Here is a 13194-nt window from a genome sequence, read left to right as displayed (position 1 = left end):
CTGGGTGGGTTCCACTTCAGAGCTGTTCTTTAAATGACAATTGTTACTAATAGGGATTATTTGGCTATTCACAGTTTAAGAAGCAAAAGGTATATTAAACTAATATACTAGAGATTTGAGCTCCCTCATTTCTGATATAATATTTTTAAATTGCTGATAAGTCTGTTTTAGCTTGAAACTATTTCTTCAAATATATTCACTCAGCAAATATTTATTGAGGGGCTGCATACCAGTAAGTGGGGGATCGTGTGTATGTGTGTGCGTGTGTGTGTGTGCATGTGTCAGAGAGAAGGAAGTAAAAAGAAAGTGGGAGTAGAGATTAAGAGAGAGAGACAGACAGACAGGCATAGTGTCCTTTCAGGAGTTGGTATACAGAAATGAAAACCATGAACTAACTCTGGTGAAGGAGGCCGCAGTTCAATTCGATTAGGAAAAGGTGCTCTAAAACACTGGAAGGATCGGGACCAGCAAACTGCTGGCTGGGGACCACCGAACACAGGACACTGTCGCGGCACCCTCTGTCATCCCGCCATCACACGAAGGTCAAGTCCAGCAATGCCTCCCAATGGCGCAGGTAAGCAGGGCCTCAGGTCCGGCTCAGGTTTCAGGGTTGTCTAGTGTCTTTGGAGTTTAACCCACTCTTAGAACAGATTCTCTGAAAGAGGCCGGGAAACCCAAATGGTTTCTAGAGTTTTCATAAGCAGTAAAACAGCGTCTGAAACCCACCGCCCAGTGTCACATCATAAGCAGCCTCTGCGGAGGGCACGCGAGCTGCACTACCCATTCGTATTCACGCTGAGCGCGGCCTGGCGCCACCGCCTCTGGCACTGTCTCCTGTCCCTCTGCTCTCTCGAACAAGCCCAAGAAATAGAAAAACATAAAAAGCTATTGTCCATGTCCATTGAGAAATGAAATGCACCGGACCAAGTAGCACGACTTCCTTAAAATAATACAACACTTCATCACTTTCGCATCTGGATCCCTCTTCTGCTTTGCAAAGTCATAAAGCTCGAATCAGCACCTTGATACATCACTGCTTTATTCTATTTAAATGCACTCTTTCAAAAAATGCAGCAATTTATTACAAGCTCTATGGTTTCACCTCACCTAAAGCACTTAATTTGGTTCATCTCCTGTTTTGCTTTGAACTGTTGGAGGCAATCAGAAAGATTGGAAGCAATTTATTAATATGATAACATGCCCTATAGCAGTAATTTTCAACCTTTTTCATCTCGCGGCGCTCATAAACTAATTACTAAAATTCTACAGCACATCAAAAAATATCTATTTTGCTGATCTGACAAAAAACAGGTATAATTTTGGTTCATTCACATGGGACAGCTATTGTGTTGGCTGTCATCATTTTTTTTTTTTTAAATATACCTTTATTGATTTCAGAGAGAGGAAAGGAGAGGGAGAGACAGAGATAGAAACACCAATGATGAGAGTCACTGATCGGCTAGCCCACAACCCGGGCATGTGCCCTGACCGGGAATTGAACCCCGATCGCCTGGATCCTAGGTTGACGCTCAACCGCTGAGCCAAGCCCGGCCGGGTGGCTGTCATCATTTTTGTATTTGACAATCTAAGGGAAAAGAGGTCAGTGCCCCTGACTTAATAGTCAGGTATTTCATGTTTTAGAAATTCTTGTGGCACACCAGTGTGCCTGTCGTGGCAAACCAGATGAAAATCACTGCCCTATAGCTCTGGCCTATGAAAACAGTCTCTGAATCACAGTGTAACCACAACCCACAGTTTACCACAGAAAGCAAGAATAAATGGCACATATCATAATTCTTTTGCTCAGTTGCAAGCTGACTGATTCATCAGATTTGACTGAGACTCCTATGTTACAGATGTGGCCTTTCTGTGGTGTGCCTGGGGAAGGAAACAGATGGTCTTTTACCTGCAATTGTCCTCCCCCGAAAATGTAACCCCTTCTACCACAATGAAAACCACAAGGCACAGGAGAATCAGCTTAGTTTTTAAGAAGAGAATAACAAAGATTTCCCACTTCTAGAGGAGTAAAGAGCTCTGCCCACATAAAGGGTAATAGTCAAGGATTTGGTTTGGGACAAAAAGGCTGGACTTGCGTACATTCACTGAGTACACTGCCGATGACCCGGCTGTGCCCGAATCATAGCTCCTTAACAAAAATCTCTCCCCAGAGCACCTCTCCGCCTCTTCCACCCTCAGCCTTCTCAAGGGAAGGAAGGAATGGACTGATCACGATGTTTAAGCTCTCAGGAAAGAAAACTCCTTTCTGCACCACAGTCTTTGCATCTGTGAAGTTATCAGTTAAGATCTCTCCTAGACCAAGAGGTGCATGATTCTCCTTTTTACTTTCAATATTATTTTGTATTGGTTTCTGGTGTACAGCACGGTGATCAGACAATCATGTACTTTACAGAGTGATTCCCCCGATATTCCCAGTTCCCCCCTGGCACCACACATAGTTATCAAAATGTTATTGACTATATTCTCTATGCTGTACTTTACGTATCCGTGACTATTCTGTAACCCCCAACCCCCTTCCCCTCTGGCAACCACCAGTCCGATCTCTGTGTCTATGAGTCTATTTCAATTTTGTCTGTCCGTTTATTTTGTTCTTAGATGCCACATGTAATTGAAATCATAGGGTATTTGTCTGTTTCTGACTGACTAGTCCATCCATGCTGCCACTAATGGTAAGATTTCATTCTTTTTTATGCCCAAGTAATATTCCATTGTATATATGTACCACTGCCTTTTTATCTACTTGTCTATTGATGGGCACAGAGTTGTTTCCACATCTTGCCTATTGTAAATGATTCTTGAGGGCTGTGGCCGATGGGTGAGGCCAGATGTGGGGATGGGTAGCTGGATCACTGGTTAAGAGCTTCAGGAATTAGGACTAATCCATCCAGGTACCCAAGGATTCTTGTGGTTCACATAAACCAATTCAAAATCCCTTCGCTGAAATGCACGCTAACTCTTTAATGGATGCCAGTGGACAGAGAGGCAATGGATGGAAGCTCAGTGCTTGGCACAAAGCAGATGCTTGATTAACACAAATTCCGTTCAGCTCACTGGAATGACTTGCTCCTGGCACAGGTTTTTAGTTCAACTCAACAAATTGTCTAATTAGTCAATGCAGTTCCAAGGTTCACAGCATGCTCCATCCCATCCCCATTCTCTGATTCAGGAATTTGCCAAACCTGAGTTTTTCTCTTCAGATTCCTGCATAAGCCAAACGAAAGATGCACCTCAGAATGGGAAGTGAAATGGATGAACCCTAAAAATGTTATCTTCAGTGAAAGAGCCAGTTACAAAGGCCATATACGTCTGATTCCACTCACATGAAATATCCAGCACAGGCAAATCCACAAACAGAAAGTACATTAGTGATTCCCATGTTAGTGACTGTTAACAGGTAAAGGATTTCTTTTTGCCCTAATGAAAATGTCCTGAAATTGGAAATATATCTGTAATTCAATTATACCCACAACTTTGTGCTTTTTTTAATTTTTAAATTTTTTCTTAATCCCACCCCCAAGCTTTCCCCATACCAGTGTCTGTGTCCATGGGTTATGCTTATAAACATATAAGTTCTTTGATTAATCTCTCTCCACCTACTCCCCCCTCCCCACCTTCCCTCTGAGATCCTTCAGTCTGTTCCATGCTTCTGTGTCTCTGGATCCATTTTGTTCATCAGTTTATTTTGTCTATTATATTCCACATATAAGTGAGATCATCTGGTACTTGTCTTTCCCTGACTGGCTTATTTCACTTAGCATAATACTTTCTAGTTCCCTCCATGCTGTCACAAAGGATAAAAGGTCCTTCCTCTTCACAGCTGCATAGTATTCCATGGTGTAAATGTGCGACAGCTTTTTTTTACCCACTCATCTACTGATGGGCACTTGGGCTGTTTCCAAATCTTAGCTACTGTCAATTGCGCTGCTATGAACATAGGGGTGCATAAGTTCTTTGTGATTGGTCTTTGGGGTTCCTTAGGATATATTCCTAGAAGTGGGATCACTGGGTCAGATGGCAGGTCAATTTTTAATCCTTTGAATGTATGAAAAACCACAGAAACATACACTTAAAAAGGGGGAATTTTACAGTATATAAGTTATAGCTCAACAAAATTGTTATTAAAAAGGGAAGAAAAAAAAAAAAGAATGTCATAATGATTGAAAAAGTCCTGGGGAAGGGAAAGGGTTTGAATTTCATCCCACTGGCTGTGTGGTCTTGGGCAAACTGCTGAACCTCTCTGCATCGCAGATTCACCAACCAGTAAGTGAGCCTATCATCTCACTGTGAGCCTTCTAGGCCAGCTAGGAGGATCCTGCTATCAGGAACTGAAGGTTGAACTCAAGGACTCCTTCAGCCTGAGAGAGGAGGTGGTGTGCAGAGTGACGTAGGTGGGCCTATCCCGGGCCAGCCTTCCCAGGCCGGGGTGGATGGAGCAGCTCCTGGCGAGCATTCTGGCAGGTTTCCCTCTTTAGGATTAATTCCTTCAGATGGTTATTTCTCACTGTCTTTGTGTATCTCACAAAAAACCAGATGGCCTGCTTCTGCATTTTCTAGGGGAGGAAGCTAAGCCCCTAGGACGTTATGTAACCTGTTCAAAGCTACCAAGCATGGAAAGCCGGGACCCGAGAGCTTTCTTCCCTGATGAAGCGGGGTACCCCTTCCATCTGAAAACTGAGAGCAGAGCCGGGGTGCTGAAGCCTTCCGCCTCCTGTGCTGACAAACCTTTGCCAGGTCTGTAAGAGCCTACGACAGTCAATCATTCCAGAAGTATGAAGGGGGGGGGGGCAGGGGAGAGGGAGAGAGGGGGAGAGGGAGGGAGGGACCCAGTAAGTAGACTGTAGATTCAGATCTTTTGGTGTCAGGAATACATAAGGGAAGCAGGTTTCCTTTGCAAAGTTCAAGGGAAACGGTGTGTTCTGTTTTCATCCTTCGTTTCGTTTTCCACTTGGGAAAAACCCCTGGCTTTGAAGCCTCTCATTAGGAAAATCATCAATGAGGGGAGCTTTCATGAGATGGTGGGGGGTGGAATTAGTGTTATGGGAGAGCCTGATCGGCCTTCAGACGGTTCATCCAGGGAGCCACGAGGTCATGTTTGGCTGCTTGTTCAGCTAGAAAGTTAACATAGACAAATGCTCCACTTACTGGAGAGCCCGAGGGACTAAAGACATTGAGGTTCGCCCTGCGAATACTGCCTCGGAAGCCAGCCGTGCCCTCCACGTGAAAGATGGGCGCTTCTCCAAACTAAGCGAGCACCTTGTTGGAAAATGCCTCGCCCCGGAGAGAAAGGTGTCCGTGTCCCCCAGAACGGAGGCAGGGATATTGAGTTCACTGCACACAATCTTCCCTGTGTAACCCGTAACTTTATTGAAGTTGACATGGAAACCTTTTTAGCAGGGCTGATGTTAATACTCGAGGATATCTTTCCTGACATCTGGATCTTTTTATTTCAAGGTTTTTTAACCTGTTGAAGTCTCTTGGCGAGGTTAAAATATGGCAATATTTTTGTTCTTTTGTTTTTCACTTTATTCTCAGAACATAGTCCATAGCCCATCTGACTGAGTCAAAATGGATATGAGGGTAAGAAAGTAAGGAACAGAAGTGGGGTGTCTAACAGGGAGAGGACAGGAGAGCACTGGGGGGAGAAGGAAAGGGAGAGACAGGGGACCCCAGAAAACGAACAGATATCAAGGGAATCCTAGCAAAGTTTTCCAGAAAAAGAATATGATAGAAAACACGTTCATGCCTATCATATAACAGGGATAATTAATGTTCTCAACATCTGCAAAGAAGGAGGCCTTAACATTATCATTTTTCTTACAAGAATTACATATGTGTGCATATGAATCTATGTAGATAGTCAGTCCCCAATGTATAATTCTTCAACTTTTGATGGCACAAAAGCGACATGCATTCCGCAAAAACCAAGTAGGCTAAGCTATGATTTTTGGTAGCTGATGTGTGTTAAATGCATTTTCAATGTAACAATATTTTTAACTTAAAATGAGTTATCTGAACATAACCCCATTGTAAGGTGAAGAGCATCTATCTGTATAGGCAAAAATGTAACAATATACACACAAACGTGTGTATGCAGGTAAACAGGGACTGTGATACAATATTCATTAGCAGAACTGACCCTTCCTCCTGCCAAGCCCACCCCAATGACAAACTAGAGCCTAATATTTTAAATTTGGAGAAATTAGCAGAGCACAGACTTAAGAAAACATAGGCCACTGTTATCTTTCCATTACTTTCCACTAAGAGTGGATGACTGATTATTTTAGTGACAAAAGGTCGTCACTTGCCATCCCTTATTTAGCTCATGAGACAATAAGGCATAAAACCAACCTATCCGAGGCATGGAGCTATCCCTGTCCAACTTAATGAGCAACTAAGTAATCAAGGAAAATCGCCATTGCTTATATAGCCATAATGCAGATGCAACATGGCATATAAATCAGTTAAGCCCTATATTGCAAAACAGACAAATAGATTAATGCATGTTGCAGAGGATGAGTGAAGAGATCGATTAGGTTACTGATTCAGACCATGAACTTTCTCTCAATATACTGCATTTAACTTTTAAATAAGGTTTAGGAGAACCTGTAACATTTTGCTCACTGACAGAGCTATATTTTACTAAGGACAGAAATTGGCTAGTCTATAAAAATTAAATTATGCCCCTTTCACTGTATCTAGTCAAGAGGAAAAACTCTAATTACAAGATTGCGCTGTCAAACAAATGCAAATTCACATTCTTTACACCCCGGTTGTAACAATTCAAATGGGTGGGGGGCTTCTATTCTGCAATGAAAATCAATATTTCAAACATTTTTTTCAGAGTGCAGTGTAAAGCAAGAGCAAAGGAAATGTCACTATCAAGGGTGCTGGAAAGTAGTGGCTAACTCATTAAGTGAGAATAAGCCATTCCTTATACAAACACTTAGATATCAGTTAATAAGGCCAATGGAAGGGCAGAACCAAAAGGTTCCTTCCTCACAGCTGTGCCTTATTGCTCCAGAAATGGCCAAGGGGATAGAGAGCAGTGGAAAGTAGTATCTCAGCACCTAATAGGAACACCACTCTGGGGAACAGGTAAAGGTTAATTTTAAATGTATTTCTCAACTGAAAATTAAATGTACCTGCCTCAAAACTCAAAGAGCTGAGTTTGCAGACTTAATCCAGAAAGGACTAACTGAAGGCCTGGCTGGGCATACTGCACTGCTGGTATTTTTTGGAAAGAGAATGTCTTTCATTACTGTTTAATGTCAAAACTGCTTGGTTCATTAAAATCTCTTAGTCCACTTAAAACTCTGGTTTTCCTGTAGTACTTATGAAAAATGCCACTCCACATAACACTCAAACTAAAACTCCTTTGGTGGGCTCTCACATTTTTTCAGTATCCACTTTGTGGCCTGTCCACTCAGCTTGTTCGCTAAGTGCGCTCAGGTGAACCTGGCAGACGTGCGAGCTGTCTGAGTCTTTAGCACTGGGCCTGGATTATCTTTTCAGGCAAACCTGGCAGCATATTTTACTATATAAGGTGCTGGCCCAGGAAGCAGGTGCCCTTTAGTAACAGCTGGCTGGTGGACTTAGATCAGACAGCTAACTTTTCTGGCCTGGTTTCCCTCCTCTATAACACTTAAAAGATGCTCCAGATCAGCAGTTCGTGACTTAGGGGCACCCCAGAGTCACTTGGGGAGCTTACAGAAGACCCGTTGTCAGGTATGCCACAGATTAGGGGACTGGCTTCTTGGGGGAGGAGAGGGGAGGAGAGGGGAGGGCCCAGGCATGTGGGTTTGAACAGAAGCCCCAGGAAGATTCCTACGTGCACCCTTAACTGTGAGCCACTGGGCCCATTCAGCTCTAACGCACAAAGATTCTCAGAAAAATGTATGTTACTAATCAAGCAAACAAACAAAAATTCTGACTTTGATTCCTAATACTGTCATTTAACAGGAGTTTCTTTCTTTCACCAGAGTGGAGAAGTTGACCCTGCAGTAGAATTGAACGCCTGTGGGTTGTGGCCTCGGGGAACCAAGGGACTCGAAAGAGGACTACCAGACGGTGCGAGGCACTCCACAAAAAGCACAAAGCCTGGAGGAAGAGGCTCAGGGCACACATGGGAAGCCAGCTCTTACTACTGTGGTGCTCTTGCCCCACTGTGGTAGCTTAATCAGTTTTAGGTTGGTTCTCTGTCGCTGCCAATAAGAGGAGAGTGAAGAGTCGCTTAATTGATTGGCCTCTAACAACTACATGGAGATGCAAAGGGAAGCGCTTTGAAGTATCAGGGGCCCGACCATTGTTCATTTGATGCAGGAACATGTATTTGGCTGCTTTCTTTTGAATTCCGGCTCTGAAATGCTGTTTCCGTGTGCACAGCACTTCCACCCTTGCCCTCCTAACTGGTCTTTCCTTTGCGCCCCTCAGCTGTTTGTGTTCCAGCCTTCAGAAGCGAGCCCACCTTCTCACTCCAGCCTCCGCCCGCCGGCAGCCTGGGAAACGTGGCCCAGGAACCTGGTTTGGGGACAAGGTGCTCACGCTCACCTTGACTGACCTAACAGCTTCAGGCCAGGCACTTAAACCCTCTGCGCTGAAGTTTTCCAGGGATAAGTGGGTGTTATGTGCCTGCTCCGCCCTTTCTACAGGGTGGTTTGGAGAAGACAATGAGGCCAATGAACACAGCAGATGTGTGGTACTCATCTCGGGTATACTTTTAGAGAGGAAGAAACGTCTCTTGGAAAAAGGACACCTCTTCTGGCTATAACTTGGTTCATATCTTTCTCTCTCCTTATCTCACCGCATCCCAGGTTATAATCACGGTACCCAGGTAGGCAGTGGTCTCGAGGATTCTGAAGAAGTTCCTCATGTGTCCACAGTACAGCCCCCCTTTTTCTGGCTTTAATCTACTGCCTGGAAGAAAGCTGCAAATATCTGAAAGTACCAAAGTGTTCAGAGTGATCCTGGCTCAAATCACAGCAGCCCCTTTGGCAGTCGGGCAGTACACTTTTGCTCAAGTACAGCTCTCAGGAATGAAACATGTGGAAAAGAACCAGCTGTCAAAATCATCTCTATCAATCTTGACTAAAGAATCATCACGAAGCTTGTTTTGTTTTACTTTTTCAATAGCCGGAATCCCATATGACAAAGCAATGCATGCTGCTTATCCTGGGACAGGTTATCCTTGAGAACAATTACGGTTTAGATTTCCCAGAAAAGGGATTTTTGGGGCAAGAACCCACACCTAGGCCAACAAGGACCTCCAGAGAACAGTCTGTAAAACCACATACACACCACATCATAGCACAGTGAGGAGCCATCTGCTCCCCAAGTAACTGTGTAGTTAGCAACATGGCATTTCCGGGCCCTTCCAGAGAAGGAACTACTTTCCCAAGGATCTGGCTTTAAAACTCTAGCCCCTGCTTTAACTTGCCGGTGGGTTAAGGAGGTCATTTAACTGATGATTGCCGGAGGGAAGAGGGATAGAACAAGGGAAAGCGGGGATAAATGGTGATGGAAGATTTGACTTTGGGTGGTAAACACACAATACAATATACAGATTATGTATTGTAGAATTGTATACCTGGAACCTGTATAATTTTATTAACTAATGTCTTCCCCTTCCCCTATAAATTCATTTTAAAAAAGGAGGTCATTTGACAGTGGACACCTTCACCAGGCTCTGTGGGCAGTGCAGTTCAGCAAACTGAAGAGGAGCAGGGCTTTGGTTCATTCAGTAGCATTTAGCATATGATGCTGTAGGGGACTCACTTTAGATGCACTATGGCTTCAGCAGCAAGGGCGTCTGGGAAATGCTAGACCCTGTTTAACTCTCTGTAGCCTCAGGCTTGGCTGAGTACTCAGGAAACTGGAATGCCCACCCAAAGATAAAAGTCAGGCCCCAGGAAGGAGGTTAATGAATGTACAGAGTGTGTTAACTGCCTGACGTTATGTTAACTTTCTGGTGAACTATGTGACTAACCACTATATGGTTTTACTGTTAACCCCCTATAAAAAGGAGACCCTATCTTGGGAGGGTGCGGATTTTTCCCTGCTGGCCACCACTGGCAGCAGCTGCCTTGCCCATGTATGTAAGCTTCTCCTATTAAGGCTCTTAATTATCTGAATAAGGTCCCTGTCAGTTCTTCAGAACTGATCCTGAATTGAGACCTTTGGGGCTCTTCCCCCAACAGATACTATTTCTCATTTTTCCAATATTCTGAAAATGGCAAATTTTGCTTCAGGGTTTGACCTTGGAATTGAAGGTACAGTTCCACCCATTTCCCCAAAGTTCCAGCTGCACTCTTAGGGCTTTGATTTCTGATAAGACTGCTGGGAGGAGCTGGGGAGTGAGTTCCATGTCCATGAGAAAACTCTGGTCACCTGGAGCAAGTGGGGAGGTTTCTACCCTTGCATTATGCCCAGGCCCTCTCATCAGCCAGCCAGCCACCAAGCTTGTGGGTCTGGGAACCACACTCCTTTGAAAGATCTTGGCAATTTGTGCCTGAAATGTGATGCATTAACTCTAAAATTAAATAAAGATCCTGTAGCGTTCTTCAAAGAAATACGGCGTGGCTCTATGACATAACACATTTTTCAAGCTCTGACCTCTGGGGACTTCAACTAGCTTCATATTTCAGCCTGACATTGCTCACAGGGTACTGTCTAGTTGTCCAGGCAGAGGCGGTTATCCATATATTTCCCAGCCTCCTGATCAGCTTTTTAGCAGAGGGAGGTGAGGGGAGTAAATAAAAAGAGGAGAGCCACTCATTAAATGCACTTCCCTGCCCTAGTCCCTGGAGGAGAAGCCCTGGTAATTAAGTCTAATGAGATTAAAGTAACTAGAAACTCTTCCTTTTCCCAGCACTGTAAAAGTAAATCTGTGAGAACCAGTGTGCATGCATTAAATCAAAGTCAGGGTCCCTTTTCCTGTAATTTAATGGCTCCCTCACTGACACGGGCCCGGCTGGCGGCGGGAGGAGAGGGCTGCCAGGCTCTTACCTGCACTCTGCTCCATCACTTCTTTCTGACACATGTCCTGAACGTTCACTGTGCAATTCACGATGAACTCCGGGGACGAGCAGTCGTTGTTCAGCTGGAATTCCTCACACTGGTAACACTGGATTTGCAGCGCAAAGCCTGCAGGACAGAGGCACTGGGGTTCAGATCCAGCCCCCCTATAAAGACCGCCCGGGGCCCCACGACCCTCCCCCGCCCACCCCGCCGCTGGGGGCCAGTGCTCCTGGCTGCAGGGTTTCAGAGCGAAGCCGACGCGGCTGAAGCCGGCAGGGGGCGGCGCGGGCACCCAGGGTCCCGAAAGATCAAGTGTTACTCTGCGAGCTACACCTGGACCCACGCTCGCGTAACAAAGAGCCGGTACAACGCCACACCTGGCCTTTCCACGTGGAAGCTGCAGGGAGGGGTATACAACCCGAGGGAGGCGTCGCTCCTGAGACCAGCGTCAGCTCCTAGGCACTCTACGCTGAAGGATTTGCCTAATTGTTAATTGGTTACAAATGACTTAATTAGTATTTTGGCATCACTCACGACTGCACTCGCAGACAGACGCCTTTTTAGTTTTACTTAATTTCTGGAGTCAGCATTCCCGTGCTGTGTGGCTCCGAGACTCCCTACGCGACCACCCGGGAACCCGGGAGGAAGTGCCGGACGCCAACTGCTACTGCGCCCCAAGTCCCCGGCCCTTCTCCGGACCGTCCCCGCAGCGGCAGCGGTGGCCGCAGCGACTAGGGAGGCGCGTGCGTGTATGCGCGCGCTCGGACCCCCGGCCGCGACCCTACAGCCCTCCCTTCCCGGCTAACCCTTTGGCTGCGTCCCCGGTCGGGGTCCCAGCTTCGCAGAGCTCGTTCGGAAGACGGTCGCATACTGGAAAGAAGGAGCGACACGTTTTTGCGTCTCTCATCGCTCCAGCCTGGCTGCTCCGCTGGGATCTACAAGCTTTTGTCTAGACCTAACTCTCCCCGCTCCCGCGCAGACAAGCGGGGTTCCCAAACTCGCCCCTCCCAGCCCCAGATCGGTCGCGCTCGGAGCGCAGCAACACAGCCCGGGCGCGCCCCGGCCGCAGGCTGCCCCGCGCACCGCTCACCTGTCGGCGGCGCCACTCCCACGGGTTGCTAGAGACGCCTGACAACTTGGCGGGGCTGGGGGCTATCTGTCTGTCCCTTTTCCTCGCGGAGGAGGCCCCTGCTGCGCTCGGACCCTCCCGCCTCCCCAGTCCTTCTTCCGACAGTGCAGCCCGAGCATCGAGCGTCTACAGCTCGAGTCCCGCAAATCCGCGGCTCCTGCCTCCCCTCCAGCAGCGCGGGACTTGGAGACTTTCCCATCTAACGCCTCTGGGCACCAGATGCCGCCGAACTCCAGCTGGGCAACCTCTGCGCAGCACTGGGCGCCCAGGGGACGCAGGGGCCGGCGGTAGAAGCGGTGCGCGCTCCTGGCGGGGCTGCCAGCCTCGTCGTCTTACCTTGAAGCAAGAAGAACCCGCAAAACGTTGCTGCGATGCCGAGGATCCACATCCTCCCGGAGCCGCGGGGCCGGGAGCGGGCAGGTGCCTCCGAGGCGGCGGCCGCGGCGGATACTGCGCGGGCCGCGGCGGCTGTGGCTGCCGAACCTCCCGTCGCCCGCGCCGCTGTCGCCGAGGCGCCCGTCGCCGCCGAGAGGAGCCGCAGGTGCCGCGAGCGGCGCCCGCATCGCCCGCGCCGGGGCTCCCGACTGCGGGTCGCCGTTCCCCTCGCTCGCTCTCTCGGGCAGAGCGCAGCGTCTCCGGAGTTGGCGGCTCAGACTGAAGGAACTGCTGGCGATCCGGGGCACCCAAAAAGTCTCGCCTCTTCTCCCCACCTCCCACTCCAGGCACCACGTGACGGCTGCCGAGTTGGGGTGGGGGTGGCGGGCGGGGAAGGCTGGGACTGTCTTTCCACGTCCCCACCCCCTTCCTGTCGCCCTCTTCTCCAGCCTCCGCACGTCCCTAGGACAGGGAGGCCGGGGGGAGAGAAGGAGTGTAGTTTTCCGTGGCGGGGAGGCTGGAAATCGGTGAAGCGTGAGAAGGGCGCAGCAGGTGCCGCGGGGACTGGCCAGAAGCTGACTGCGGGACCTGCGAGGCGGAGTCGGAAGGCTGCGTGCCGGGCGGGCCCTCCGCCGGCAGGTGCGCGCTCCCCACGGCCC

General features: G+C 47.9%; 1 protein-coding gene across 2 annotated transcripts in view; it reads right to left on the bottom strand.

Annotated features, from left to right (window-relative positions):
* LYPD1 (LY6/PLAUR domain containing 1) overlaps positions 1–13194 on the bottom strand; it is a 33965-nt gene extending 20771 nt beyond the window's left edge. Inside the window, exons 1-2 of one of the 2 annotated variants that reach the window (XR_013999243.1) lie at positions 12497–12887; positions 11020–11157 (exon numbers count right to left, since the gene is read on the bottom strand). Coding sequence is in view for 1 of the 2 variants with exons in the window: in XM_081143546.1 (XP_080999672.1) it covers positions 11020–11157; positions 12497–12548 (190 nt within the window). In the remaining variant the exon portion in view is untranslated. Of the gene's footprint in view, positions 1–11019; positions 11158–12496 lie in introns of both variants that reach the window. The other variant, XM_081143546.1, reaches the window with a different exon arrangement.

Source organism: Miniopterus schreibersii (genome assembly GCF_964146895.1).
Source record: "Miniopterus schreibersii genome assembly, chromosome: 7".
NCBI classification, from domain to species: Eukaryota; Metazoa; Chordata; class Mammalia; order Chiroptera; family Miniopteridae; genus Miniopterus; species Miniopterus schreibersii.
The sequence above is the reverse complement of the archived record's forward strand: the minus strand, read 5'-3'. Positions and strand labels throughout refer to the sequence as shown.